Raw genomic sequence first — 19,230 nt, forward strand, 5'->3', positions numbered from 1 at the left:
TCAAGACCACGGTGAAACCCCGTCTCTACTAAAAAATACAAAAAATTAGCCGGGCGTGGTGGCGGACGCCTGTAGTCCCAGCTACTCGGAGAGGCTGAGGCAGGAGAATGGCGTCAACCCGGGAGGCGGAGCTTGCAGCGAGCCAAGACTGCGCCACTGCACTCCAGCCTGGGTGACAGAGCGAGACTCCGTCTCAAAAAAAAAAAAAAAAAAAAAAGAAAACAGGCTGGGAAGGGTGAAAAGACCTGCTTAAGTTCATACAGATGTAAATGGTAAAGCTGAGGATGGCTGTGCCCTTAGTACTGACTGATAGACTTAATATTTAAAAATATTAAGAGGCTGTCCTATCTGCTTCCCTGGAGATCTTTAGGAATAACCTAGGCATTTGTCTGGAATCATTTCAGCAGAGTTCAGTTTGAGTGAAGAGGCAAGACGGGACATTCTTACTAATTTGCCTTCAGCCCATACATAGCTGTGTATATAAAGATACTTACATTTAAAGATACCTATCTATAGCTGGACATTTATATATAGTTATAGCAGAGTCTGGGACTATCCATGTAATTAGCAATATATATAAATACACACATATTGCCTTGCTTTATTTTCTGCATTGCTTCATCAGATACTACCTAGTATAGTACAGTTGACCCATCATACTGCTCTCCTCCTACATACCCTGTGTGTCTCCAAGAAGTCATCAGCTCAATCATCAGCTAATACTTCCTAGGTTGATGTGACATTGATCTAGTCCACTTAGGAAGACCATCATTTAAAAAGTGACTCAACTGGAGTCCAAATCACCTTTCTTCTTTGTAAGTCTTAGAAATTAAACATTTTTTTAAAAAAATGAACCACAAAGCCGGGCGCAGTGGCTCATGCCTGTAATCCTAGCACTTTGGGAGGCCAGGGTAGGCAGATGACCTGAAGTCAGGAGTTTGAGACCAGCCTGGCCAAAATGGTGTGAAATCTTATCTCTACTAAAAATACAAAATTAGCCAGCTATGGTGGTGCACACCTATAATCCCAGCTACTTGGGAAACTGAGGTAGGAGAATTGCTTAAATCTGGGAGGTGAAGGTTGCAGTGAGCTGAGATCACACCATTGAACTCCAGCCTGGGTGAGAAAAGCAAAACTCCGTCTCAAAAATAAATAAATAAAAATAAAAATAAAAAAAGAATCACAATATTTACCCTGTGGCTGTGATGGTATCTTTATATTTTCTTTTTTCTAAATTGTTTATGACCTTCAAAATTTAATTTAAATATATCATGGCCAGTTCAGGGTGGAGCATTTGAGATTTCTATTAGACATTCAAATTATTCCATCATATTCTGTAATGCTGACTGCAGGGTGTTCTCTTGGTTGTAGCTGGGATGAGCCATTTGAAATTCATGGTAGGACGACACAGCCAAACACTTCATAAGAAACTGTTGATACAATCACTGATACTTCCCACTGGAATAGCCCAGTATTATTAATGTAGTGATGAGAAGTCATTGGATGTAGCTTTCTATCCCATACAGAATCTAGAGCTGTGGTTATCTTAGAAATTAAATTTTTAACTCATTTACCTGTTTGGTAGTATTCAAGAGATTCTAAATGAGAGTCTAAAATAAAACATATTTTGGCTTTATTCAGCTGTTGAAAACCTTTTGAAATTGGGTCAACGATCCCGAGGCAGGAAGTGACCGTGGGCTTGTCACATGCTTTACTTGAAAGTGACTGGATCAGGTGTGTGTGTGAAGGTGTGTAAGTGATGTGACCTGTGTTTCCACTTTGTGAACTCCTTCTTGATAGAACTTAGGCCCTTCTGGACACTGCCAAACCTCGCCCAGAGTCAGGTGTGTAAACCAGCTGGAGCGGCGGTGGCAGTGGCAGGACTGCTGTGGTGCCGAGAGGAGCAACCCGGAGGGAGCGTGGGGGTGACACTGGCTGCGGGAACCCGGTGACAGCGTGAGAGGTACTAGGTTTTGACAAGTTTGCATCATGCATGAGTATAAGCTAGTCATTCTTGGCCCAGGAGGCGTTGGAAAGTCTGCTTTGAATGTACAATTTGTTCAAGGAATTTTTGTTGAAAAATATGATCCTATGATAGAAGATTCTTATAGAAAGCAAGTTGAAGTAGATACACAACAGTGTATGCTTGCAATCTTGGATACTGCAGGAACGGAACAATTTATAGCGAGGAGGGATTTGTACATGAGAAATGGACAAGGCTTTGCATTAGTTTATTCCATCACAGCACAGTCCACATTTAATGATTTGCAAGACTTGAGAGAACACATTCGTCGAGTTAAAGACACTGATGATGTTCCAATGATTACTGTTGGTAATAAGTATGACTTGGAAGATGAAAGAGTTGTAGGGAAGGAACAAGGTCAAAATCTAGCAAGACAATGGAACAACTGTGCATTCTTAGATTCTTCTACAAAATCAAAAATAAATGTTAATGGGATCTTTTATGACCTAGTGTGGCAGATTAACAGAAAAACTCCAGTGCCTGGGAAGGCTCGCAAAAAGTCATCATGTCAGCTGCTTTAATGTACTAAGTGAATTGCAGCTCTGAGTCAGGTCTGAAGAACTGTTGTCCAATTCAACAGTGCCAACATTCCAACTTTGTTAAACCTACGAACATCTTAAATGGACTTTCCTGTGGTGGTACCCTTTAAGAGGCAGATGAAAGCTACTATATCAGTTTGCACATTCTAATCACTTTTCAGTATCACAAGAGAGATTTTTACTTATATAATAGTCCTAGAGTATGCAGCTGGTAAAAGCAGAGATTACATTCAGTATTACTGCTAAGAGACATTCTTCATCCACCAATGTTGTACGTGTATGAAAATGGTGTACTGTATACTCTAACCCTGCCTCATACTTTGTATTGGAGAGTACAATGATGTAAATCCTAAAAGCACCACTATTTTAGCATAATAAAAGAAAGTCCGAAGAGCTCCTACGTAGACTACTCTAGATAACTTTGCTTCTTTGATACTTGTAGTTTATTGTAATTTTTTTAAAGAAATTTAAGGTGATTATTATTGTAGAAAACAAGTGCTTTGATTAATACAGCTATATAGTTTTTAAAATTTTTTTAAAAACCTGTGGAGACAGTGATCTTGTCTTTAAAATATGATAGTCCTTTCAGTATAATGTCTTAAATACATTGCCTTTAATATCTGTTGGGAAGGAAATGTCCAGACTTTTCAAATTTCTTATTATATATTTCCTCTTCTGTTTACATAAGGAACAATGTTTATAGTTGTATATACAGTGGGTGCCTACAACAAGAAGTGTATATTTTCAAACAATTTTTTAATGATTTAACAACTTTTGTAAATCATTTTCAGGCTTCTGCAGCTGTAGACTGTCACTGTGAATTGCTTCCTTGCTCATGCATAAGTGTATTTGCAATACCAAATGCACAGGTTTAGTATTTTTGCCCGTTAGTGATTGTTTCACGTGTGTAACGTTTTGGTTGAGTTTTAAGTGGTGGGTGAGTACTGTTGGTGTGAATGTGGGAAGTAATTTTAATCATATGTAATTGGTCACAAGGCCTAATTTGCAGTAACTATTGCTGTTTTGTTTACCAATGCCGTGTTGCTGCTTTGTATGCATTAACATTTGGATGTAAAGATTGTGTCTATCCAACGGGGAGCCACAGTATTTAAATTGACCAACCTAATGTTACAACTACTTTGAGGTGGCCAAATGTAAACTAAAAGCCTTAATTAAAATGGTTCAATTTTGTAAAAAAAAAAAAAGAACTTAGGCTCTTCTAAGACTGCAAGGAATGGGGAAAGTAAGGGCTAGATTTCTAGAAAGACACCAATAATCTCCTCTCTTAGGTTTGTCAAACACAAATTTACATAACCCCAAACCAATAATCGTAGCTGAAAGATGAAAATAACCCATGGGGTGATGAAGTGCTGAGACTAAGAAGCATTCCAGAGTTATTACATTCTAATCTAAAGTATTCTAAAACAAGGCTCTAGGCCTCCCCAATGCTGTGCGTTAAATCTCTATTATCACAGGGACCAGTTGCCTCATCCTTCTTAGGTGGAGCCCAGTGTGGTGGGTGAAACTAAGGACAGAAGTTCTGTCATAATTAAGGAGTATCTGGGGCCAGCCCTGTGGTCAACACTCAATACATTTTTGTAGGATGAACAAATGCAATGGCTAAAGGGCAGGGCATTCTAAGCACAGCATGCAATTGAGGCTGAGGGGAGGTGGGAATGGGATGCCTGGGGAGCATGAACCTGGAGTGAGGGAGCCGCCCTGGAACTGGGAGTGTGGGAAGCTGGAGGAGGGAAAAACTCTGAGGGCTTCACCTTGGAGTTCACAGTAGAGTTGGCCCATGGAAGGCAGGCATGACGTGAGAAGTTAGCTCATCAAGTTTGTGCTCTTTCCAAAAGAGCTAATATATGCTCTTAGGAGGACATTGTAAACCGACAGAGAACATGTTTAAGCACAGTACTTGATGATTCTGGGTTTTCCTTTCTTGACAGAAGCAAAAAGGAAGGGGGACTTGTAAGGAAAGGGGAACAACAGGTACAAGGCTTCATCTTCCATTTTTGCTGAAGTCAATGTCAAGTTTTCCCCCAGCTAGATTTTAAAGTGGATTTTACTGTCTAGGAGTTCAATACAATAAAGCTGATCAGGCTCAAAGTTGTTTTCCTTGATAACACCTATCAGTTCACATGTGGGAAATTAAAATCTAACAAGGAAGTGATAGTGGGACACAGGATACAGATCTCAGCAGGTTAGGCTCGCGTTCGACCTTCCAGAAAATGGGATTTTCAGTGTTTATATCTCCCAGAATAGTATAATTGTTACATGATATTTGATGACAGCTCAGGGAAACACAGCCACCAACTACAGACTAAATTACTAACTAGTTCCTTCTGGTTGCTACCTCTGCTAGGTGAAAGGTTACTTTTGTGTCTATCCAATTTCATCTCTTGAGATTACAAAAACAATAAAATTAGCCTGACCGGCCCTACAACCCAAAATTGATTTAAAATCTATTTGTTAATCCTGCACATTTTTGGTTGGCTTCAGAAGAAATAATTAAAAATATATATAACCTTGTGGGTTACATTTTGGTGAAAGAACAAAGTTGATAATACAGTAAAATGTTACTGCCGAACAAAGACTTGAAAATATACACGTCCTATATACTAAAATAATTTTTTAGTGCATATGGGCATCATATGGACCATATAACCCAAGCATATTTTCATCACTTTGGAATTTTTGACTCTAACTTTTTAGGCATAAATATATTACCTTGGCACAGTGACATAACTGAAGGTAAGTGTGTTCAGTTGTTGACATTTAAAGACCTAAGAAATTTCAGTAACTTTACCCTGCTTTGGATATAAAGGATGTAAAATTTACTTTATATAAAAACACTTAGTTTCTATAGGTAGAGATCAATTGTATCTCAAACATCCAAATATTATTTCTAAATCGGTATCTTCCAAAAACATTTTAAATTAAATACATTCCACATACACTCTACACTTCAAATTTTATACCCTTGGTTGGGCAGCAGAATGGTTAGACTCTTAAAGAAAAAGGTATCTGGTTATTTAGATATTCCATTACTGCATCTATTTTTTCCATCTGTTCATAAAGTTCCAGGCTTGACTTGTAACTGAGAACTATAACTCAGAGACCATAAATAATTTTTTAAAGCACATTTGTTTTAGACTAGAAATAATGATCATTCAATTCAGGTGATCATGGAAATTGGGGATGAAAGGACAACCATCTGAATGCTGAGGCATCTGCTATGTTGGAAAGAAGCAACTGTAGCCACTCGCTAACAGCCTTTCTACCTGATCTCTCAGCTCCTGCCCAGGCTCCAGAGATCACCAAAGCTTATTTAACACTTCTCTCTCATTAAGCATGAAAGAAAAGATGTTCTCAAAGTGAGTGAAGAGTCCCATATGAACACAGAGTTCCAGGAAACTGTCTTCCAGAATCATTTGGAAGAATTTAGGTTTTAACATACCAGGGCTCTCCATTAAAACACTTCAGCATTCCAGGGTTTGAAACTGGAAGATGTGGAAACAAACAAGAACCTCAAGGTCAGGACTATTAAACGCTTACTAAAAGACCTGCTGGAGAAAGTTGATCCTTTGCTAGTACTTGTTCCACTATTCATTCCTTTTCAACTACACGTGAACAGTGTGGCGCATTTATTCTTACGTTCTCAATCATGACAAAAGATGCACTTTCAAAGTCTCCAAAATGTCATGGTTTAGAAAACAGTTTTGGGAAAACATTTTAGTACTTTTTTTCCACCGGTTATTAAGAATCTTTGCTGAGAAAACAGAATCTCAACACGCTCAAAGGGGTTACTAATAGCCAGGGAAAGACCTGACAAGAAATCCGCTGGCGCTTCCTCATCTATTAAAATCTCTCTTGGGAGTAGACATAGGAGATGGTGTCAATATGAATCTACCGTATTTTTAGAGTGGGAAGAAAGATCGTAATCTTGAAGAATGAATGGTTGATTTCAATGCCTTCCTCTGCCACTACAATCCTGTTCATAACATCTGAAAGAATCACTGAATCTACTGTTCTATCACCATGGAATACACCAAGAAGAACCAGATGGATATATGTGGAAACATTTAACATGACTTAACTGATATTCATAATGAGAAAGCTTCAAGAACTCTCTAGGTGCTTAAAGAAGTGTGGTACGATGGAAAGACTCTAGACAGAGAAAGGAAAGCTTTGTCCTAGTCTCAGCTCTGTCGCTCACCAGCTGTATGATCTTGAACAAATCACTTTGTTTCTTTGATTCTTAGTTTTCTCATCTGTAAGATGCGGGTGGGGTCAGACTTTGATCTTTAAACTCCTTTCCAGCTCCAGGTTACCACTGTATCAATTACCTTTTAGACACCCTTCCTCGAGATGTAAACAGATATTACTTTGGGAAATCAGCTGAGTACATCGGAGGGACTCTGACTTGTTCTTGGGTCTTGGTTCACATGGCATGCACTGAGGCAAGGGCAGAGATCAATAAAACAATGTTGAGAGCACTGCCAGGTCAGTGTCAACTGTGTTTCTCAGCCAGATACACGATGATATGTTGCAAGACATCAGAATGACAACTGAAAGCCAAAGCATTTGTTGTACTGGCCACTCACAGCTGACAGTCTGAGAACCACTGGAGCCAAGAGACAAATACATCTGTGTTTCATTCAGTGTGCTTTACATTTAGAATGGCTGCCTCCCCTCCTCCTCCTGCTTATCATTCTTGGATTTGAGGCAGTCACGTGATCCAGCTGCAAGCAGGAAGAGAAGACAGAGAAAAAGAGCAAGAAGATGGTGGGGATATGAGCCAGAGCCCCCTTTCTTACCTCCTCCACAGGACTCGGAGCACTTGGTGAACCCCTCATACTCCCAGTCATACAGCTCGTCGAAATCCTGCAGGCCACCGAAGAGCCCATCCGTCTCGTCTGGGTTGAGCTCAGGAATTTCCCCGCTGCATGGCCCTGCATAACACGCACGCTGGGATGCTGGCTTGGGCCCTTCACACTCGTCAACAGGCAGGTCAGCCACGGACTGAGAGAAAGACAGGAGCACCTGGCACCTGACTATTCGCACCTGGGTCCCCACACCACAGGTGACTGTGCAGGCCGACCAGGCCTCTGGGATGAACCTGCAGTCGGCAAGCAAACAAGAGGACAGGATGAGAAGCCCCAGGCAGGAGGCCATGGGGGCTGTGAGGGGCTGCATCCCACCTGCCTCCAGTGCCCAGAGCTGTCCCGGGGTGCTCGGGGCTCCTCCACCCTGTCCTGTTATGGCGCTTCAGTTTAGTTCATAAGCGATTTTGCCACTGTTTCTGGGTTGCTTGCTTCATGAATGTCCCATGAACTCCCAGCTGCAAGACATTCCAGAGACCACCTGCTTGCTCCCTACTTTGCACCCACAGTGGTAGCTCTTCCGAGCAGGGAATTGGTGGTTTCTTCTCCTCACTCGAAATTCCAGTGAGATAGGAATTTGTTTCACAAGACCCCACTAATAAAATAGGATGCTGGAAAGAAGCCGGCGAGATCCTGTCAAACCGAGATGGCAATGAAAGCAACCTCTGGTTGTCCTTATTGTTCACTATACACTAATTATAATACATTCACATACTAAAAGACACTCCCACCAGTGCCATGACAGTTTACAAATGCCATAGCAATGTCTGGAAGTTACCCTATATGGTCTGAAAAGGGGAGGATCCTCAATTCCAGAAATTCTCCATTCCTTTCCTGGAAAACTCATGAATAATCTACCCCTAGTTTAGCATACGATCAAGAAATAACCATAAAAATAGCCAACCAGCAGCCCTCAGGGCTGCCCTGCCTATGAAGTAGCCACCCTTTTATTCCTTTACTTTAATAAACTTGCTTTCACTTTGCTCTGTCAGCCAGCTCTTGAATTCCTTTCTGCATGAAGCCAAGAACCCATGAGGTCCCACCCAGGCTAGACCTCAGTTTTGGGGTTTGCCCTGTGACACCGTCACTTGTGCCTCTTGCAAGTTGCTGGCTATTCTTATAGCAGACTGATACTGATAACAAAATAAGCCCTTGGAGATATTTAAGGAAGTTTGTTTTTTTTTTTTTTAGTCTGGGTCTCATATTCTGTAACTTTCTTTGTTCAATATGCTTCCCGAGATTTATTTATATGTATAAGGAGGTATTTTTGTGTGTAAGTTTCCAAGAATGGTGCAAAGTCTTGTTCATCACACATTCTTTGAATTAGTCTGAGCTCCAATTCTTTTTATATCATAGAGAAAAGCCGTGCTACAAATGTAAATCCACACATACCACTGTAAATGAGAGGTTTTGCATTCAGACAAGTGTGCTCAACATCCTCACACTCAGTCCCCTAAAACAAGCTACATTAGTAAGAACTTCAGAGTTTTTCTCTAGAACGTAGACAAATACCCAAATCTCCAAAAATGTCCTCCCATCTTCATTAATCAACCGTAGCCATAACTATAATGACCTTGAGAGGGGCCTAGGAAAAAAAAGCCCAGAAGCAACTACTAATAGTTTCAAAAAGTTAGTATAATTCAGAGAAAAACTTTGAGATAATTTTTTATTTTTTATTTTTCATTTTTTTCCATGATCCTATTGCTTTCTCACAGGGAGTCGTGCTGGGGAGGCATGCAAACCTGGCTCCTTAACCTTGACTTTGGCAGACAATGAAAGAACTGATAAGAAGGTTATAGCATTAAATGCTAGCAAGTGCAAATGGTTCCTATCTGGTTCAGGGAAATTGAAATTCTAATAGCAAACCAATCCAAATTTCCAAACTGGAAGGAACACAACAAAGATGTGTCCTGGGCCTGAGCCTGGGCTTCATGTGGAACAGGGGTGGTCTGCTTAGAAGATAAGACTTCCCCCAAAGCAGCTCTCAGTGCTCTGAGGCATAGCAAGAGACCCTTTGAGAAAGGCCTGACCCCAGCTACCTTTGAAGAGTCATCCACTAGGAGAGAACAAAGGTCCCCATATAACCTTGTCAGGAAGGTGATGAGGGTAGAATGGCCACCCAGAATTATCCCAAGAAAATTTCATCACAATTTCACCTCCCTCTCACCCTTTTGACTTCTTTGTTCCACCTTTTGCACCTAGAGAACTTGGAAAAAAATGGTATCCTAAAAGATTAAAAAGTCTTCTTGCTTTAAATAATGCCCCCTGCGGGAGCTTTTTAGGAACATAAAACCAAAAGCTGCTATCAAAATCATTTTAACCCTTTTATTACACATCCACATCCACCTACTTGGCTCCTGTGACAAGAATCATAACAGATACACAAGCATTTAATTTTATCACACAGATGAAGACACAAAGGAAAATGCATGCTAAACTATTTTGCATGTAAGAAGACACAAAAGCAAATGATTAGCCTGCTAACTTTGACAATGATGTGATGAATAATACTTCTTTTTTTTTTTTTTTTTGAGACGGAGTCTCGCTCTGTCACCCAGGCTGGAGTGCAGTGGCGCAATCTCGGCTCACTGCAAGCTCCGCCTCCCGGGTTCACGCCATTCTCCTGCCTCAGCCTCTCTGAGTAGCTGGGACTACAGGCGCCCGCCACCACGCCCGGCTAATTTTTTGTATTTTTAGTAGAGACGGGGTTTCACCGTGGTCTCGATCTCCTGACCTCGTGATCCACCCGCCTCGGCCTCCCAAAGTGCTGGGATTACAAGCGTGAGCCACCGCGCCCGGCAATACTTCTTTAATAGTGTGGTACCAAACTTTGTTTTCGAATCAGAAAGATGGCAAGATCTCAAAAAGAACTGCACCCTACCAGCTTTTTCTATGCAGTAAGGATTATGGTTCTGTTGCTTATAAGGAGCCCTCTTTAGGAACCATTATAACAGGGCAAGGGCTGGCAAGCTTTCTCTATAAAGGGCCCGAATGAAAATATTTTAGATTTCGCGGACTGCGTGAACTCTGTTGAAACTACTCAACTCTGCCATTGTGGAATGAAATATGTAAACAAATTAGTGTGGCTGTGTTCCAATAAAACTTTAGTTTTAAAAAGGGGGTGATGGGATGCTGATGGAAGGGTCTGGATTTGGCCTGTGGACTGTAGTTTTCCAACCCCTGCTATAGAAAAAAACATTTGGTAGAGATACAAACGCATTGAGACCCATACATAATCCTCAAACTTATTTTAGGTCTTAGTTTCCATCTCTTTTCACATATATAAGCTTATGGAATATGACAAGTAGCCAACTTGATTTGTGTTTTCAAAGCGAGCCCCAGATAAGATCTAGAATATAAATGATGCACAAACTAGACTCTCAGCTCTGCTTGTCTATTATATAAATGACTTTGCATTTGATGTCATTCCAGAACCAAGAAGATATACCAAAAGCATATAAAATAGAAAGGCCATTTTACTGAAGCCCCATGAACTTGTTGCAATGGTTGAAACTTATTTTAAGGCATCATGCTTCAATTAAAACATATATATATATATGTGTATGTGTGCATGCACGTGTGTAATTTTTTACTATCTAGACATTTAGGGTTAATAGCAAAAACAATAAACATCTGTTTTATGTCTCCCAAATGAGAGTTTTATCAAATGTAAAACAGCCTCACTGGCTTATCTCCCAATCCACTATCCTTAGGTCTTCATCGAGTTCACACCAATTAAAAACAATTTGGTTTTTAAGTGGTGCTGTCCTTTGGCAGTCATCTTAATTTCTCTGGTGCATACAGTGTATGATATAATATAGTCTCTTTTGTTGAAGGCAGGAGATTATGTTTCAAAAGAAAAATATCTGATAGTGCAAATGGCCAAATGAATAATAACTGTTTTTCATAGGAGGCTTTTCCCCAAGTCCCTAGATCTCCCAGCTCTGTATTTACTATCTTGAGTTTTCTGGCCACAAGTGGGAGGAAGCGAGGTCAGTGAGAGGGCAGGCAAGTGCGTTAGGAGGTTTAATTCTAATGTTTAGAAGTCTCATCTTGAACAGCACTTGCTGAGCTAGAAGCTTTAAAGAGGGACCTTTAAAATAGAGGGAAATTTTTTTTTTTTGTTTTTAAATCAGTACGTTAATCACTTTCATGTAAAAATGGACAATAAAAAGGTTAAAATTTGGGAAGTTTAAAAATTCTTTTTGTTGGCCGGGCACTCACGCCTGGAATCCCAGCACTTTGGGAGGCCAAGGCAGGCAGATCACCTGAGGTCAGGAGTCCGAGACCAGCCTGGCCAACATGGTGAAGCCCTGTCTCTACAAAAATATAAAAATTAGCCGGGCATGGTGGCAGGCGCCTGTAATCCCAGCTACTCGGAAGGATGAGGCAGGAGAATTGCTTGGGCATGGGAGGTGGAGGTTGCAGTGAGCCAAGATCGTGCCACCGCACTCCAGCCTGGGCGACAGAGTGAGACTTCGGCTCAAAAAAAAAAAAAAAATTCTTTTTGTTAGCATCACTACTGTTGGATGAATGAAGACTGGTTTGACAAATTAGTTCTTTAAAAGATGGGTGTAAACTTCAGAAGTAACTGATTCTGTATTTAGTCTTTCCTTCTCAGGAAATTAAAACAACAACAACAAACCACACCTGGCAAATGAATGATTAATGCTTCTGGCTGGCCTTCTATTTGCAGCTTAATTGTTCCTTTCATTAAGAAAAAAATGTATTATTTAATTAGAGTAATTACCATGGTCTCTTTTATGAAATAGAAAACAGTGACAATAAAATTCACTTATAAAATCCCTAAGTGGTTTAAGAGTTCATTAGTGACTATTGTAGAGTTAGAAGCATGCACTGAAATAACAAAAATAATCACTTTATTAATATACTGCTAAACAAAAACAACTTACTCTTGGTTGATTAGTCTCGTGTCACCACAGATATTAGCTAGCACTAGCCTCTAGGTGTATGTCTACATAGTCTGTAACTAACATATTTGATATGGTTTGGTTCTGTGTTCCTACCCAAATCTCATCTTGTAGCTCCCATAATTCCCATGTGTTGTGGGAGGGACCTGATGGGAGATGATTGAATCATGGGGACGGGTCTTTCCTGTGCTGTTCTCATGACAGTGAATGTGTCTCATGAGATCTGATGGTTTTAAAAGCGGGAGTTTCTCTGCACAAGCTCTTTTTTGCCTGCCGCTATCCATGTAAGATGTGACTTGCCCCTCCTTGCCTTCCACCATGATTGTGAGGCCTCCCCAGACATATGGAACTGTAAGTCCAATTAAACCTCTTTCTTTTGTAAATTGCCCAGTCTCAGAGATGTCTTTTCAGCAATGTGAAAATGGACTAATACAATGTGAAAATGGACTAATACAATGTGAAAATTAACTTTTCCTTCTATCCTATTACTTTCCTCTCTCATATATGTTTGTTTTAAAAATCATTGGGATTATTAAAAATAAAAACAGCTTTATAGGTGTCTTATTTTGAGGCTATCACTAGTTTCATGCCCTAATTTAAAAATGCAAATTGAAACATGCAGGAAGTCTCATTAAAAATACTCAATTTAGGTATAGGTTTTCAATCTTATTACATTTCAAGCCACGAGCCAATAGAGGTTGTGGATTTCTCTTTACCTGTTTCATTTGGTGTATGTTTGTGTATGTGAGTGGTGGCATGACAGTAGGGTGAGAAAAGAGAAGGGAATAAACTGAATAATATGTGAGAAAAATTAGAGTTTAAAATCAGGCACAGTGGCTCATGCCTGTAATCTCAGCACTTTGGGAGGCTGAGGTGGGCAGATCGCCTCAAGTCGGGAGTTCGAGACCAACGTGGCCAACATGGCGAAACCCTGTCTCTACTAAAAATACAGAAATTGGCCAGGTGTGGCGGTGTGAGCCTGTGATCCCAGCTATTCAGGAGGCTGATGCAGGATAATTACTTGAACCCAGGAGGTGGAGGTTGCATTGAGCGGAGATCTTGCTACTGCATTCCAGCCTGGGTGACAGAGTGAGACTCTGTCTCAAAAAAAAAAAAAAAAAAAAAAAAAAAACCCCAAAGATTACCGATTACTGGGTATCTCTGTTAAGTGCATTCTTCCTAGGTTGTCTTAGCCTTTCATTGACTTTGAGCTATTATATTTTACCACCCTGTAAGTGGCAGGAAATTGATAGTGCAAATGATTCCTGCCCAGAGAAATACAGATTAATTGTGTTTAGTGCAATGCAGTTGATTGTTGCCCTGTAGCTAGACCTATTTTGCATCTATTTGTAAATTCATTTGGGCATTCATATTTGCCTAAATAAATAGGGTTCTTTTAAATTTCATTTGAATTGGCTGTAACATCTTACCGGTTCCCTCATTGGTTAATGAGGTAGGTAAAATCTTTGACAGATGTTCATTTTATATTTACATGAGAATCATGGATTTTCCCTTTTAAAAATCTTATCATTAACAAGTGGCCACAGAGGAATGGAAAACAGTATATTGGAAAAAGAAAATATTTCATAAGTAATTCTACTCTGAATTAAACAAAAAGTCTTTTCCATAAATATGTTATTTAGGACCAAAAAATTTACATACTTTATTGGTAAAATATGTAATTCCATATTGCCTCATCATTTTTTAACCCAATCTTCATTCTTATATATATTTTTTAAACTTTGAAAAGTTGATCCTTCTCCTGATTCTGGGCAATCCTGGAGACATTAATGGAGTAAAAACCTTAGGATAAAGTGAAGCTAACTAAACCTAAGCTGCACATTTTGGCATCTGAAGAGGCTTTTGGATAAACAGGGAAAAAATTGCTACTGGATGAGAAAGAAACTTGGAAGAGAGAAAAGGAAACACTGCATTTCTACTCTTATCTACTTCCCATTTTTACATGAGATCAGAAGATCTGGTGTAAAAACTCTTTAGTTATTTAATGCCTCTCGATAATGTCAAAAAGAAAGATTTAAATAAACCCTCTAAAATAAGTAAGCAAACACCATTTGGAATGCTATAATGGAAGGGAAACTCTTCAATTGAATCACTTCAGGAATTTTAAAATTACTTGTAAAATCTATAATATTAAGGCAATCTTAAAATATAGTTGGAGCATTAAAGTTTTGAAATAATACTTATCCAAAATATCCCTCTACATTTACTTAGAACCACGCCTAAATCATTCCACATAAATGAGAATCTAACTTGTTAGGAAAGATCTTTACTCAAGGATATTTGATCTGAATGTGGAATTATGAAAATATTTCTCAACTGCTGTTGTTTACAATTCTCTAGAACTGCAAATAAATCACGCTAGTTATGCAACTCATATTGAGGTCTCTAAGCAAAATTTTTCAAAGGTTCTAGGACATCACTCCTCACAACATCTGACAGCACTACTTCTTTTCATAGATTTCTCAAATCCTCAAGTGTCACGCCTAGGCTATGAGGCATCTTCAGCACTGTAAGGTGCCCCAGTAGAATAATCAAAAACATAATGATCCTGGAAATTAAAATAAAACAAATGATAATTTTGAAGCAGCCACCAATACAACTACTTGAAAAGAAAAAAATTGAGTGTCCCTGTCTAATGTTGCTAACCAGTAATAATTTGAGGGAATAACTTAATTTAAAAAACATATTAAAGTGGTCAGGCACTATGGCTCACACTTGTAATCCCAGCATTTTCGGAGGCCAAGGCAGGAAGATCACTTGAGGCCAAGAGTTTGAGACCAGCCTGGGCAATATAGCAAGACCCCATGTCTACCAATAATAATTATAATAAGTTAGCTGAGTCTGGTAACACACACCTGTAGTCCCAGGGACCAGGAAGGCTAAGGTGGGAGGATCTCTTGAACCCAGGAGTTCAAGGTTACAGTGAACTCTGATTGTGCCACTGCACTCTAGCCTGGGCTACAAAGGAAGACCCAGTCTCTCAAAAAAAAAAAAAAAAAAAGGGAAAAAACCCAGCAAAACACATGGAAAAGCTATATTTAGAGGCATTTTCCAAGTAACAAACAGACTTTTTCTCATGATAATGATGCTCTTTTGGGTTGAGAGGCAGCTGGCCTCTCTGCAAAAATGCCTGAATGTCTTTCTTGCAGAAAATGCGCAGTGATGGAAGTTGGGTTAAAAAACAAAATGCTGACTGCATTAGAGAGCACATTTTCCTTTCAAAGAGACTTTATACTAGAGGAAAATGTTGCAGGGGCTGAGTTCTCTGAAAGTTCCAATTCATCCAGAGACTACTGGCTCTTTCAAAGCCTGGGATCTTGATGTTTGAGCACTTTGTTGAAGTCATCTTGAAGTTCTGCCTTCTCTTTTCTCTGATATGGTTCTAGACAAGACATTATAAAGAGTCTTACTAAAGGAGGGTCCCACTGACCATCAGGAAACTGCTTTTATTCAACAGTAAGAAAAAGGCCAGGAGGAAGATGGGTATCAGGTTCTAAGAACACAGGCCTTCCTGTCTGCTATTCTTAACAAACCTAATCCTCATTCTGTCTCATTTCCAATGGCATTCAACATAATTGACCATTGCTTTCAAGTACTTCTTCTTGAAATACTTCCTCCTCTTGAATTACATGACACCAAACTCTCTTGGTTTTCTTCTCTGGTTACTTCCTTCTCAGTCTCCTTTTCTAGGTCCTTCTATTCTCAAATTCAAAATATTGGCTGAGTGCAGTGGCACAGGCCAGGCATGGTGGCTTATGTTTGTAATTCCAGTACTTTGGGAGGCCGAGACAGGCAGATCACTTGAGGTCGGGAGTTCAAGACCAGCCTGGCCAACATGGTGAAACCCCATCTCTACTAAAAATACAAAAAATTAGCCAGGCATGGTGGCGTGCACCTGCAAGCCCAAGCTACTTGGGAGACTGAGGCAGGAGAATCACTTGAACCCAGGAGGCAGAGGTTGCAGTGAGCCGAGATCATCACGCCACTGCACTCCAGCCTAGGTGACAGAGCAAGACTCTGTCTCAAAAAAAGAAAAAAAAATTAAAATATTGCAGTGCCTCAGGACTTGGCTTTGTGCTATCTTCCAATGCGTTCATCAATGATTCCTAGTTTCAAATACCATCAGTGTACATGAAGCTTCTAATTTAATCTCTATTCTAGAACTTTCTTCTCTGAAAAAACATTAATTTAATTAATGTATTTATCAAAAACTTATTTAGTGTTTCTTATGTGCCAGGCACTATTCTAAGCGCTTTATAAATAAAAGTTGTTAAATCTGAACAAGAACATTATGAGATAAAACTATTATTATTCCCATTTAATAGACAGATGAGGAAACTGAAGCATAAGTTACACAACTAGTAAGGTTTTGTGCTCTTAACTACTGCACATTGCTATTTTTTCCTTCTTGACATTTTTGCTTTTAAGTTTCAAAGGCAGCTTCAATCTCCAACTTAAAATGTCCAGAATGGAACTCCTGATTTCCCCCTTCAGTAACCCAATCATCTTTCAATCTTCTCCACCACAGCAAAGGATTTTACTGGCTACCCAATTGCTCAAGTAAAAAATCAGGAGTTATTCTTGACCCCTCAATTTCCTTCACATCTCACTTTCAGCTGATTGCCAAATTCTCTAAATTCTCCCTTGAAAATATACATAAACTCATTTACTCCTCTCCATTTCCATTACCACCACCTTAATATAGCAATAATAAGCAAATATTACACTAACATGCTTTGTGCATTTTACATATACAACTCATTATGACATTGTTGGGAGATGGGTACCGTTGGAAACATTTTGAAATAGGCAAAAGAGATTACTGGTTGTCTTTTCAATGAACTGCTGGCATTTTCTAGCAAATTTCCAGGGGTGGTCTTGTTCTATGGAATTATGAGCCTTTGATGGTCTTTGCTAGTCTGTTTTGCAACTCCATAGAGATAGAAGTTTCCCTGTAGAGGGCTGGTGATGATACAGATGTTTCTTGTCCATAATAATATATGTATTTTTCTGTTCATGGCACTGCAAGTGGTTTTGTCTGGTAGAAAATATATACTTTATTCTAAATCAAATTCTCATTTGAACTAGTTTTAATATCACACTGGCTTCCTCAATAATTTGCGAGTTAAATAAAATTTTTGGCTGGGCACGGTGGCTCACGCCTGTAATCCCAGCACTTGGGGAGGCCGAGGTGGGCAGATCACGAGATCAAGAGATGGAGACCATCCTGGCCAACATGGTGAAACCCCGTCTCTACTAAAAAAAAAATTAAAAAATTAGCTGGGTGAGGTGGCACACACCTGTAATCCCAGCTACTTGGGAGGCTGAGGCAGGAGAATTACTTGAACCCAGGAGATAGAGGTTGCAGTGAGCTGAGAGCACACCACTGCACTCCAGCCTGGCAACAAAGCTAGACTCCATCTCGAAATAATAATAATACTAATAATATTTTTGTCATGTGATTATTTTATATTTTCATGAGACTTATGATTGTACCCTTTTCAAAATTATATTTTAATAGTACTACTTTCGTCTCAATTTCTAGATGACAATATTGGAATACAATGATTTCTAAGGCCACACTGCTCAGTAAATGGTATTGTCAGGACTTGAACCCTGGCAGGCTGGCTCCACAGTTGGTGCTCTTAATCACCTCACTGTCCTGCCATGGGCTGCCACGCATACCATGATCACTGGAGCTAACACTGTCTTTCTGCTGGACTACCACAATAGCCACTGGTCTATTTTCTTCCTCTGTTACTTCTTACTGACCTGTTCTTAATGAAGTAGCTAGGGGAATCTTAAAATGTAAAGCTTTTAATTGTCTCCTACTGTCCCCAGGTAAAAAAGACAAACTTTATCCCAAGGTTATCTTGGTTATCTTATGGCATTTTCTATCCTCATCTCCCACCATTTTCCCCCAGTTACTACTCTCTCCAGCCACACTAATCTTCTTTTACTTCCTTCAATGTGGTCAGTGCTTTCCTGGCTCAAGATTCTGGCATGTGTGGGTTGCACCCTGGATCACCCTCCTCCCTTCTCTTTGCTTGGAATAACTCCCACTCATCTTTCAGGTCTCAGTATATATGTCCCTTCTCAAAGAGGGCTTTGCTGGCTGATATGGTTTGGATTTGTGTCCCTGTCCAAATCTCCTGTCGAATTGTAATCCCCAATATTGGAGGAGGGACCTGGTGGGAGGTGACTGGACCATAGGAGTGGATTTTCCCCTTGCTGTTCTCGTGATAGTGAGCTCTCAAGAGATATGGTTGTTTAAAAGTGTGTATCACCTCTCCCTTTGCCCTCTTCCTCCTTCTCTGGCCATGTAAGATGTGCCTGCCTTCCCTTCATCTTCCATCATGACTGTAAATTTCCTGTGGCCTCCCCAACCATGCTTCCTGTACCACCTGTGGAACTATGAATCAATTAAACCTCTTTTTAAAGAAATTACCCAGTACTGGTAGTCCTTTATAGCAATGTGAGAACAGACTAATACAGAAAATGGCTATCAAGAAGTGGGGCATTGCTATACAGATACCTGAAAATGTGGAAATGACTTTGGAACTGGGTAACTGGCAGAGGTTGGAAGAGTTTGAGAAGGCAGGAAGATCAGGGAAACTTTGGAATTTCCTAGAGACTTGGTAAATTGTTGTAATCAAAATGCTAGTGATATGGACAATGAAGTCCAGGCTGAGGTGGTCTCAGGCACCTCAGGCACTGTGGAACCTTGAATCTTGAACTTGAGAGTGATAATTTAGGGTATCTGGTGGAAGAAATTTCTAAGCAGCAAAGTGTTCCAGATGTGATCTGGATGCTTCTAACAGCATATAATC

General features: G+C 39.9%; 2 protein-coding genes across 5 annotated transcripts in view; one reads left to right on the top strand and one right to left on the bottom strand.

The window, feature by feature from the left end:
• Positions 1–19,230, bottom strand: part of ADAMTSL1 (ADAMTS like 1) — a 956,380-nt gene that overhangs the window by 195,633 nt on the left and 741,517 nt on the right. For both annotated transcript variants that reach the window (XM_063609087.1, XM_055294157.1), the window contains one exon: positions 7,383–7,684. In XM_063609087.1, coding sequence (XP_063465157.1) covers positions 7,383–7,684 — 302 coding nt within the window. The remainder of the gene's footprint in view (positions 1–7,382; positions 7,685–19,230) is intronic.
• On the top strand, positions 1,948–2,995 carry LOC129490367 (ras-related protein Rap-1b-like). 3 transcript variants are annotated; one of them, XM_055294176.2, is made up of 2 exons: positions 1,948–2,171; positions 2,313–2,995. In XM_055294176.2, exons 1-2 carry the CDS (start codon positions 1,990–1,992, stop codon positions 2,542–2,544), a joined length of 414 nt encoding a protein of 137 aa, XP_055150151.1. In that variant the 5' UTR covers positions 1,948–1,989; the 3' UTR covers positions 2,545–2,995. The 3 variants fall into 3 exon arrangements, with proteins under 3 accessions (XP_055150151.1, XP_055150150.1, XP_055150149.1); XM_055294175.2 differs by having other exon boundaries at positions 1,948–2,045; positions 2,172–2,995; XM_055294174.2 differs by having other exon boundaries at positions 1,948–2,995.

The sequence above is a fragment of the Symphalangus syndactylus genome, chromosome 9, assembly GCF_028878055.3.
Source record: "Symphalangus syndactylus isolate Jambi chromosome 9, NHGRI_mSymSyn1-v2.1_pri, whole genome shotgun sequence".
Taxonomy (NCBI): Eukaryota; Metazoa; Chordata; class Mammalia; order Primates; family Hylobatidae; genus Symphalangus; species Symphalangus syndactylus.

Excerpts from the sequence above, each read along its gene's own strand:
- LOC129490367 (XM_055294174.2), top strand. The coding sequence starts at position 1,990 with ATGCATGAGTATAAGCTAGTCATTCTTGGCCCAGGAGGCGTTGGAAAG.